General features: G+C 38.2%; 1 protein-coding gene across 1 annotated transcript; it reads right to left on the bottom strand.

Moving 5' to 3' along the window:
- Window positions 1–7,692: 7,692 nt before the first annotated feature.
- Window positions 7,693–11,505, bottom strand: aqp10a (aquaporin 10a). Its single transcript, XM_069695961.1, has 7 exons — window positions 11,491–11,505; window positions 10,936–11,010; window positions 9,745–9,871; window positions 9,250–9,387; window positions 9,047–9,165; window positions 8,727–8,944; window positions 7,693–7,907 (listed from the first exon to the last, which is right to left on the bottom strand). Exons 1-7 carry the CDS (start codon window positions 11,503–11,505, stop codon window positions 7,697–7,699), a joined length of 903 nt encoding a protein of 300 aa, XP_069552062.1. The 3' UTR covers window positions 7,693–7,696.
- Window positions 11,506–12,123: the final 618 nt, after the last annotated feature.

The following is a 12,123-nucleotide window of genomic DNA, read 5'->3' as shown; positions in this document are numbered from 1 at the left end:
CACCAGTGATGACACTGTTTGACCGGACATGTGCCTCTTAGCATATTTAATAATTATAGTGCAGTAGATCATGAAAGTCTAAAGGTTGCTGCACACATATTGTTATTGTATGTGGGATAAACACACGTAAATTTAGACTTTTGCTCAGCATGCTCATAATGCATCCCTGAACAATTTAAGACTTGGTTTGGACAATCAGATTCAAATCTATCCTCCATATTTCCTGTGTGCATTTAAACTGTACCTGTATGTTCATTTGGTTAAGTACACTTCAACTATAGTCCAATCTCTAATTCTCTCATTAACACAAGGTCAAAAGTGAGACTCTGGAGAGATACCCATCTTTTCCCTTTTATCACCATTTAGCCACCAGGACCGCAAACACTATAAGGAAACTAGTTTAAATTAACAGTTGATAAATGCGTTTCATGTCAGGTGCCTACCTGTAGGAGGCTTCTTTCTGAACATCTCCACTCTGCTGGCGTCCCTCTGCTATATCCCATGGGACTGTCTGCCAAGGAAAAGAAGAGCTTAAGTCGTTTCAGAGCAGGAAAAGGAAGATGTGAAATGAGAACGATAAAAGCATATGTATAAAGACTTGAAAGAGAAACAGCTCTCTTTGTTTTAGACCACACAATGATCATGCAGAGTTTGAGACAGTAGAAAACATTTATTTGTGCTCACAATGGAGAAGTGAAAATCAGTCAGGCATTAAAACCGCTGCATAACAGGGCACACGCACCAGGCCATCTCTGGTCTAATAGAGCCATAATGAGGAAATTACATTCAGCAGAGAGCTGCATTTGTCTTTGTGGCACACTGTCTGGGGACTGGTGGCGTGGGCCAGATGCACTGTCAATCTCCTCCTATAGTGGATGAGAGGGAGTAATGGAGCAGCATTTTTTTTGCCTGCACAGCACACCAACACATCTTCTCCTCTTGTCTCTTCCACCGCTCCCCTCATCTATTGTCTTCTCACTTTCCTTTATGCATGTGTCTCCTCTTCATTTATGCTGACCTGTTAATATTATACACCTCGCGGCTTTTACTCACTGTGTTTTATCTCAGCTAAGTACAAAAGCTGAAAGGCAGGATGACAGATGAGGCTGCAGAGGTGAGGCATTATACATCTTTGTATTGGCTCTAGTGCATACTACAAAATACAAAGAATATGGAGGGACTCGAGGCAGCGAGCATCCAATCAATACTCCTGAGAAGGAGCTGCTCTGCCTTTGGACCGATCAGCTTTCAGTTACAGTTTCAAGCCTTATCTCTTCCCCTGCCATACACACTTGCATGCTTTCTCCCTGCATGATACACTACTTATTTATCCATCTAATAGATATTAGACAATGAAAGTTGTTTGCCATGTTGTCACACCTCTCTTCAGTCTTTCAGGTGTCACATCCCTCCCTCTCTCCACTCTCTATCTGTGGCTGGCATCTTGTAAAACCCCAAAGACCTCCAGTGCTCTTATGGAATGATGTGTGGCAGCTGGGCAAATGAGAAACACCAGGGACACGCTGAGTATCTGAGCACCTTTCTTGGCCTCTGGGCTGAATTCCTTTCATCTCTCTCACTGGAGTCTGGCTGACGTTTTAGAGGATTTGGAGTGCCAAAAATCCATAATAAAAATATGTTGCTTTGAACTTGAACACCACCTGCAAAGTGCCTCTCACCTTATAAAGAAAAACATGCATAGTGCACATAAAACTCACGTTTTATCAGTGTTAGCAGATCTTATTGGTGACCGTTTGTTAATCTCCTCAAACACTAAAAGCTGATATACAGGAGGATAACACTAAACTTGTTAAGTCATTAAGGTCACTGCACTGAAGGCAGGTCATTCCCTTCTTGAGAATAAAAATAAATGTATAGATGGATAGATAAGTTAATGTATATAACTCTAGTTAATAAAGTAACTACCTAACCTAACCTAACCTCTTGTGGGATGTATTTAGGAGAATGGCTATATGATATCATGGTACCATACAAGTGCCGCTTTAGCTTGGTAAATGCTGTGGAGTACATTTTACAGGTGTGTTAAATATCCCATATTTATGTAAAATGTTTTGGTACATCTGCATACCATAATACAACTACAAGACTGCTGTAAGCCACTTTGGTTATTTTCATAAGGAAGCACAGAACGCCAAACTGAACCATCAAATGATTAGAAAATAACTCTAACAAAGGTATGTCCTCATGTAATTGGCCTGCACTTAGGACAGGCTGTAAATTTCTTGAGGAGAAATTAAATAACTAAATTTCCAGCCTAGATTTAATGTATTTCCTGGGAGGATGTCTTGTTTTGAAATCATATTTTCAAAGCAAGAGTTGTTCTCAGTGTGTCCCTGTGTAACTTATCTATTCAGGGAACAGCATTTTACAGGGTCATCTCTGATGTAATATGGTCAACTCTAATTATACTAAATCTAAATCCTGTAAACATGAGCCACTAAATCAGACTATTATTATTAATATGATAAGACTACAAGAACTCAACCAGTATGCACTTGATGAAGACAAGCTTATTGTCTGTTGAGGAGTAATTAAATTACAGTATAATCTTCTTCTACATATTACCAAAACAAATACTAATATAGTTTTGTAGGAGCTGCAAGAGATCATATTCAAATGAACAACAAGATTACTGTAGATCAGCACGGTGACGTTCATAAGGTGATTTATAACAAAAAGTAGAATAACAAACTTTAGCTATCATGTAATTGAGCTGCTCTGAAAGAAGGTTACATTTTATAAGAATAAGTTCAATTTATAGATATGCTGATGTCTCTGCTACAGTAATAGAAAATAAAATGTTGTCTTTTGTTTTGATTATTATTGCTGATTTTAATAATTTCCCGTGTCTGGTGTGGTCTGCTTCACATAGGCTCTACCCATTTAACTCATAATCATATATATATTATAATAATAAATTGGGTAAATTTAGGGGAGTTGTTACTTCCCTGTGGTTAATATATACACATTTTTGTGATATCTAAATGAGATCACATTGAATTGAACATTGTAGTTTACCTGATTTGCACGAGAGAAAAGAACAACAGAGTAAAAATCCTAAACAAGTTAAGCCATGATATTCTGAAGGCAGTCTGTACATTTCGTAAGTAATAATGTAATTATAAACCATAAAAGTCCATAGTCTGCTTTAACATCCATTGCGGTAAATGCTGTAACTGTACCATTTATATCTGAAGTCGCCACAGTGACCTCAGTAACTTTCCCTGAGTTTGTAAAATGTTATGACTAATATCAAACTTCTTTACGACCGAGGTGGGAGGTTTAAAAAACCCTGAAACGATCTGTAGCATATATACTGTAGGAAGTGAGCAGCTTTAAAGTAAATCACATTGGTGCAGTAATAAGAGCTGAACACCTCACAATGAAAACCGAGACACACGTCAATATTTCCAGCTGATAAAGTAAGACTGCATGGTACATCGGCTGGCTACACATGATGTGGAGGGCGCAGCAGCAACCACCGCTCCTACCTTTTCTAGTTGGCGTTATAAATAGGTTTATGGTGGAGGCATCCTCGCTGCTCCTCTAGCCGAGGTCATTGTGAGGTTTTCGGGCTTGAATTGGAGGCGACGCTGGCCACGGGATGATGTGAGGCCGCTGAGGTGGGAGGGTGAGACAGGCACCAGGGACGCGCTGCAAACACCGTGTAGAGGTGAGGGAGGGTTTGGCTTCGACTATAGGGGGAGGAGGAGGAGGAGGGGTTGCACCTCCATCACCTTCTCCACCTCCATCTGAACTTCCTGCACTCAGGAAGCACATTTGCTGAGAATCTAACATTGTGGTCAGCACAGTGGTGTTTAATGCGTGTTTGCTTGGAAAACACAACTTCTAAAACATTAGTCTGAGGCTGATTTAAACCTGTGGTGAAATGTTTGTGCATCCAACACTTTATATTGTAATATTCTTCGCTGTTAAAACAGCCTGAATACTACCCTTGCCATGATCGTTAGCAGTTTTGTTTTTTTCGTTTGTGTCACACCGCCCTCTACTGCTCTGTCAGCATTATCTCCTCCAACATCTGTTCACTGTTCAAGGCTGAAACACCAACACCATGAAAAAAAAATATATATATATATATATATATATATATATATATATATATATATATATATATATATGGTGTATATATATATATATATATATAACCATACTGTATATAAAATGTTGATGTCTATCCATTTTAGAAATACAAACAATATACAATGCAATTTACAGGTTAGGCCTTGAGGATTCTAAGGATTAAACAAATATATTTTTGTTTTAATGCAGCTTTCCAAATTACCACATTAAGTAATTGCAGTAGAATAGAGGAAACTTATGTTTCACAGTAAATGGTCTTATGCAGTGCCAGCTTACTACCACAGTCTGCTGACCTGTATGATTATGAGAGAGATGCAAAGTGTTGTAAACGTGAGTTAATTCAGCTGCTGTTACTTCATCTGTCTGAGAATCATCTTTGGGTTTCAGTGGGAATGTCGTTGTTGAGGCTGCATTTCTAGATTTTAGATGCAGTGTTTGAAAAGATGTGGCAATCACAATGTGGGACATTATTCCATTATGTGGGACACGGGACAAGGGATGAAAATGCTCTGAATTCCCAGATAAAGAGGGACACCTGTTCACCAGATGGTAATAATTTAACTTATTCCACAGATTAAATGTTGGAAAACAAAGATTAGTCTTGTATATAGGATAGGTTTGACACTCACTATACAAAATGATGTTAAGTATGACATTGGCTGTTTTCAAGTTGTTAAAAGTGAAAAGTTTCTCTGTGCTCTTCTAAGGTACCTGCAAGCAGGATTTGTGACTTCAAGGGTCCTGGTCCAACAGGAAACCTACAGCAGTGTGACAAAATTTGAAACCTGCATTGTACATGATTTGAGAAAGAACTTTCAGTGATTTATGAGGCATCTTGTACCCATGAGTTAAACTTTTGAAGTTGAAAAATATTTGGATATTCATAGATTCTGGATTTTTAAGCAAGGCGTAATTATAAAAACTAAATGAACCAGGTAATTTGTCTGGAGGGGATCTTTAAACACAGAAACGTATACTTCATTGACATCTATAATTATAATGGAGCCCTATGAAATTACATATGTGTGCATTATTCCCCCCACACCCCCTCCTGTCCTGTGGATCAGGGAGGTAAAGTTGTTTAAAATCAGGCAGAGAGACCCATCAGTACTAACAAACAGAAGTTCAGAGAGAAATCAGATGGAAAATAAGCTTATTTTGCTGTGTTATCTAGTGCAGTCTTACCTGACGACCGCTGCTGCTCCAGTAGTGGAACAGCCGAAACTAAATTGTTAGTTTGATTGCTTGTAGCCACCATGTTGACATCTCCTTATGATATTGTTGTGGAGCAGAGAAGTACAGGCTCGCGTTCTTCCGTCAATAAGCTCACTGTACATGTAATGCACCGACTTTCATAGTGATTAAACATCGGCAGAGTAGTGTTATCTCAAATCAAACACGGCCGTGTTGCGCTTACCAGAAATGTCAACCGCGACATTTGAACGCATCACCCGCCTAAAACATCGGCCAACTGTGTTTGGTTGTTTGACTTAAAAATAAACAACATTTTCGTACCCTGTTCCACACACAATAAACGTATCAGTGGCTTCTATCCAGCAGCAGTTGTTGTTACTGTAAAACAAACGCTGGTGTTGCCACAACTTAAAGGTTTAGTGCAGCATTTTCCAGAAACTGCAGTTTCCTCTGCCGCTAATTTCAACAGTTTGAAAATAGGTTGGTGGTCCTTTCTCTTCCGCCTCGTCGCCATGGCGACCTTTAACAGATAAGCGCGTCTGGGAATTTTTGGCTTTCAGTCCGTCCCCGCCCCCTTTTGGGAGGAAACGAACGACTCGCGCCAAGGAGCTCAATGTAAAATAGCAGTACAAAACCAATCCGTTTTAAACCACCGGATCAAAATTACGTTAAAAGTGACAACACGGCACTATGTCCAGGGATAGTATTGCCACTCTGTCTGCCATTGAACACACTGGATAGATAAAAAAAAATAAAACAAATTTAAAGTTTAATTTGATCCCTCCTTGGTCAGGTCACTTAAGTCTTCCCTTGTAGAGTGGTGCCATAAAGCCCTTCTATCAGGATCATTTATATGACATGACAGGGGGAAAAAAAAAAAAAAAATCTGAGATAAGTGTTTTTCACATCATTGTTGGTGCAACTAACTACACAGCCACTCTTTGGCATATCGTTATTATTTAAACCGGTTAGTCTGAAGCAGAAGTTTGGAGAAAATTCTCAACTTCCTCCGATTCTCCGTTGCTGTCAATGCAGTATCCAGGTATGTTTTCTCCCAGAAATGGACACAAATGGCGGCCTGATCTATTGCCAGAAATGTTTAAATGTTTGAATATTTAAACGTATGAATATTATGAGTACCTTGCAACAACCTACTGCACAAGCTCTTAGTGCACTTATTGTACTTGCTATTTTGAGTGCATATGTGTGCTCAAAATTGTATGGAAACATGCAGCGCACTGAGTAGCCAGATGGTGCAATGGGGTGCAAAAATATGTTCATATTGAGGTAATACAACCAAACAAAGCCATCATATGTTGGCCAGTGATGCATTTAAATGTTACGGTCATTTCCAGTAAGTGCACAACAGCAGTGTGCGGTTTCAGACAACAATGCCTTGACAAAATTCATGCCCTATACAAGTGAACTAACATGAAGGCTACTAAATAGAAGTGTACTGACACATAACACATAGTCTTACGATTAACCCATAAAGCCCCCAGATCTTTTTTTTTAAATTTCAACCTGAAAAAAAAACCCAATTTTTTTTTTCATTAAAAATGAACAACCTTGCAACTCTGTGGATTTGAGACACTTTGGACAATTTTAAAATGCAAGAAGTGTCGTCATATCCCGATCACCAGGTCAGAGTGAGACTTGAAAACCTGCTCAAAGACTTGACAATTCTAATTCTCTTTATCAAAAGTGTAAATTAGAGCAAGTAAGAGCCTGACAATAAGTCTGTGGTTGAACCTGGGTCTGGTTTCAGTATACAGGGACCTCCAAAGTGCATATAGATTAATGCCACATATAGTTTGTGACCATGTCAATGTCACAGGGCAGAAATTTAATACAGCGTCACCTTTTTGAACATGCTTTAAGGTTCAAACACGTTATTACTCTACTTGTCATCAACCTGTTTCACAATCTTCTTTTAAGTGTATTCCAGATGGACTCAAGAGACCGAAGCGATCTAAAACACTGATGAAACGACTGACAATCTTGATGTAGATGCAGATGTTGGAGAGCAGAGTTTTCTAAAGAGGGTCCCCGATTTAACCCTCTTCTCCTTACAGAACAAGCCCTAACAGGCTTATGACAGCACATTCAAATACTACCAGCATGAGACAAGGAAGTGGGCCCTCTCCCTGGAACAAGTGTGTGTAAAATATATTTAAAAAAAAAAATAATAAAAAAAAACACAACAAAGTAGCATATGAAAGAAATACATGCATATAAAAATAATTATTTTCTTTCCACAAATAACCAAAAGTCGAGGAATTTTCTTTTTACAAAACTGAAAATTTGTAGATTGAAATGACACAATGTAAGTACATTAAAACAAGCAGCCTTTTGGGACACATTTTCATTACAGTAACATTTAGAAATGTGCAGTCTTTAACTCGTCTCCTTTTTTCCTTGTGGGTGCTGGGTGCTTGATTTTGTCACTGATGGTGACGAGAGTGGGGGGGGTCTCAGTGGAGTCTGAGTCAGGCAGCTGCCAGTGGATGAAGACCAAATACATCAAAGAACCTATAATACCTCCTATAGGTGGAGCCACCAGGGGGACCCAGAACCAGTAGTTGTAACACCTGGAGAACAAATGAATGGGACAAAAAGGTTCAAGTATACAGTGCAGGTTTGTTGGTCAACATCTCATTAAAATGGCCTGTACTAATATTTTTGTATTTTCTATATTTATATATATCATAACATGGATTTTTCCACAGTGACAAAACAAAAGAAAATTATTAGACACTGCTTTTAAGCATTTTTTTTTTTAGCTAAAAGTTTTAATTTCAGGTTTAACAACTCACATCCAGAGAAAACAAGGTCTAGTGATCCCTTTTGTGTAGCTACCAAACAAAATTTAACATAAAGTTACCAAGCAGTTGATAAAAATGGACAAATATCAAGCAGTGGAGCCCCAACCAGAGGTAGAAGGCGTAAAGGAAACACTACAGGATAAGATGCTTTTTTTTAACACGTCCGTTTCGGCTTTACACTGAGATATTATGTCAAGGCTGAGTGTCCCTGTGATGCGAGATAAGATCTACGGTGAGTATTTTTGGAGAAGTCAAAGGATCATAAGATCATATGCAGCCACAGGTTGAACCAGCAGCAGATCTTAATCAGATGTCCTGCATGTAACAAGCTGACACTTCATGTTTTGTTGAGCACTCAGAAAACTGTTCTGATAACCTCTGACATACGTGATTTTCTGAGACACAAGGTTAAAAACATACAACAATGGAAAACAAATTTTATTTAATGATGTCATGACAACAGTTTGAATGAATTGTGCAGCTTTTAAGGCCAGCCTCAAAATATTTACAGAAATATCCATTCTTACTAGAAAATTGTGTTTGATGCTGTGCATGTGCACTATATATGTCAGATAATATACTTACGTGAAGACCTCTGTGCCCCAGCCTGCTGTTAGCGTAAAAAGGCGAGGCCCCAGGTCCCGAGCAGGATTTATTGCAGCACCACAGTTAGCTGACATTGACATGGAGATCCCAAGGAGGATCACTGCCACTATAGCAGGAATGAGTTCAGAGGGAGCGGGGGTGTTCCTCTTTTCATCCAAACACAGGGTGCACAACATCAGCATGCCAGTGCCCACTACCTAATGAAATGCAAATTTATAAACTTAATCACGAGTTCAGTACAGAAACATCTGAAAAAGTACTGATCTGAATGAAGACACATCCCACATCATCCTGCTCACCTGGTCAAGGAAACTTCTGCCCAAAGTCAAGTATTCTGAGGGATATGTGGCAAATATAGATGCTGTCTCATTTTGACCGTATACAGTCAAAACGCCTCCGCTGAACTCCATTATGGCATCTTGATAGATACAGAGGTAATGTCAAACAAACAAACAGTATGCATGTTGATGATATAATTACCTGAGATGATAGAAAAACAAACCATAGTAGACCAGATAGACGAGTGCCGATGCCACATAAGCCCCCAGCAGCTGGGCGAGGCAGTAGGGCACCAGTTTTCCCCAGGTCACCTTCCCCAAAACACATAAACTCAGAGTCATCGCTGGGTTCAGATGGGAACCTACAGAGAAACAGAGGGAGAAGAATAAAGGAAGGAGAAAGTTAAAAGTGATGATTGTGAGATAGATTGGAAGGTAAGGAAATCTGAGATTAGTTGTAGCCATACCTCCGTAGATTACAGTTGTACAGTTGTAATCTACCTGGACTACAGTAATCTAGGTAAATATTGGTCAGAGGAAACACCTTGAAAAGTTGGAAGTGCTAATATCGGTGAATAACTGCAGTAAAACTCTCAATTCAGTGTGAGGCAGCTGACTGAAAGGTGCTGTTTTTTTTGTTTTGTTTTGTTCATCTGTCAGTGTTGGTTGAGAGTGTAACATCATGTTAAATTAAAAGATCACAGATCATTCATTTTTACCTGTGATGCCTTTGGTGAGGTACATGGCTGACATCAGGCCCACAGAGAAGGCCATATTGACTGACAGAAACTGGCCTTTCTGGTCTCTGCTGGTTTTTACCTGTGCTGCTGCAGACAACCCAAAAAGCTTCATGGCAAAGAAAGGGGACAGAGCAAGATAAGGTGGAAGGAGATGTCAGGACATGTGAGTAAATTGACATGTAATTAATTAAATCCTGTCATAAACATGGACTTTGTAATCAAACTGTCTATGTCTTACATAATTTACCATGTAACCAACAATATGGCTGTAATCTCCCCACAGATACAAGTAAACACAAAGATATAATCATTTAAAAAAAAACTTTATGGGCCTATGAATTAATAATTAACATTGTTGTATTGTGCATTTATTACAAGTCAATGCAACATTAATATGGAATCAGAACAATTACTGTAAAAAAGAGGGTTTGCATTTGGATGGGAAAATTGCCAGTAAAATTAGGACATGTAGAATAATTAATTGTGTAAACTGAAATGGATCTAGCTGATTAATTCATTTTATGGGTTATGAAAATGTATGAACATAACTTTACATCTTTTTTGATGCCCTAATCTTGTTTATTCATCCATTTATGTTTTGTATAGATCTGACTTTCTCTCTAAGCAAAAACAAACAGTGAACTGCTGTAAAATGACTAAATGAAAACAGGAACAGAACAATATGAATATTCTGTTAAGTGAATAGTCGTGGGAACATTTTGTAAATTGACACATCACCAGGATTCATGATAGTGGTATTAAAATTTTCAGTTTGCTATTTTTTTTTAAAGAACAGCCTCCACATGTCTTAAACCTCAATTTCTTTGTCATATGTAAAATACATTTTCGATCAGAGTCCTAAACATTCGTTCACACAATGTTTGCATTTTGCTTAATTTATGTAAACAATTATATTCATGATATTTCAAACTTTGGCACTGCTTGCTGTGACAGCGGGAATTCTAATGTGTCTTTTTCACTTTTCAAGAGGTTTTTTTAAAATCGATAAAATTATTTTTAAACATAAGGCCTGAATTCACAACCTATATTGTTCACGTTTCATGAGCTCATGAAAAAAATATCATCAATTAATAAAACACAAATAAGTAGACCGATTTAACAAAAATAAAAAATAAGGCAATACAAGTAATATAATAAAAAGTCACTTACCAGAAAGATGAAAGTTCCCAAGAACTCAGCCATACACTCTCGCACCAGAGCATTCTTCACTTTCAGTATACGTAGCTTCAACATGGATAGAATACAATGAAATCAATCTTATCATCTCACTCTGGATTCTGCCTGTTTGTCTGTCTATCTGTCCAGGAGCTGATGTGATGTCTTAGGAGGTGACAGTACTGATGTGCAGTGTGTCCCACCTTTCCACCGCTCTGCCTCGTCTTTCTCTACAGCCGGACAAACACTACTTCTTATTTATTAGGTTGTAACACCTCGGGATTGGCTGGTGAGCGTAATGTCCCTCAGCTGTTAGAGGGTGCTTACATGAACAGATGCCATAAACAGTAAGATTATGGTTTTGACTGCAACGGCCGAGGGTAATAAGTTGCAGAATAAATTTACAATATGAACCTATTAACTACTTTCAGAAAATTAGTTAAAGATGTTTATGACAAATAAGCATTTGTGCATATTTGTGCCTTTATGTTTTTCATTGCCATCAATCTGGGCAAGGTGCTACACACCGTCAATGTGTGAGACAGCTACAAGTCTCTCTAACATACTATATAAATAGAAATACACCTGTTGGAGATTTGCCTTATGACTGCCCTCATCACAGTATATTCATATCAAATAACTGCTGTATAATTGACTGACAATGGCATAATTATCAGTCCAAATAAAAAAAGTATTCTATTCTCCCTAAATAAACAATATGCCTTAATACTTTGCATATAACCCACATAAATTATGAAATATAAACATAATACAGCCTGGACATACTTTAACACGTACACGTTGTACATTTACATGAAGCTCAAGCTAATTTCAAAGTGTGTGTACAAGTGATAAGGCTGAGTTTGACTAAGTTATCAGCATAAGTGGGAGGAATTCCCATTAATGTCATAATATATCCTTACATTTCTCGATACAAGTCTTTATCAGTCTTCATCAGATTAGACTTAGATTTTGCTACGAACAACTGTATGTAAAGAAAGTTTTATTCCTGATGCAACAATCCCCACTCATTATTAGGAATCTGCAGGTTGCATAAGGCCTCTCGCTGAACTCTGGACTCCTAAAGAATTATGTAACACAAATAATTGCTAACCTGTGTTATTGCTGACAATTTTCAGAGAGGAAAATGACCGTGGCATAAAAATAAATTGACATCAGATA

This window comes from Brachyistius frenatus, unplaced genomic scaffold, assembly GCF_029030835.1.
Source record: "Brachyistius frenatus isolate BFR_SWC_R1_liver_20210118 unplaced genomic scaffold, ASM2903083v1 Contig_20, whole genome shotgun sequence".
NCBI lineage: Eukaryota > Metazoa > Chordata > Actinopteri > Embiotocidae > Brachyistius > Brachyistius frenatus.
This window is presented reverse-complemented; position numbering and strand designations above follow the sequence as displayed.

Bases quoted from the DNA above. Each gene is read 5' to 3' on its own strand.
- aqp10a (XM_069695961.1), bottom strand. The intron at 9,388-9,744 runs GTAAAAATGAAT...GTTTCTCTGTAG, and splicing joins CCTCACCAAAGGCATCACAG to GTTCCCATCTGAACCCAGCG. The intron at 8,945-9,046 runs GTGAGCAGGATG...GCATTTCATTAG, and splicing joins GCAGAAGTTTCCTTGACCAG to GTAGTGGGCACTGGCATGCT.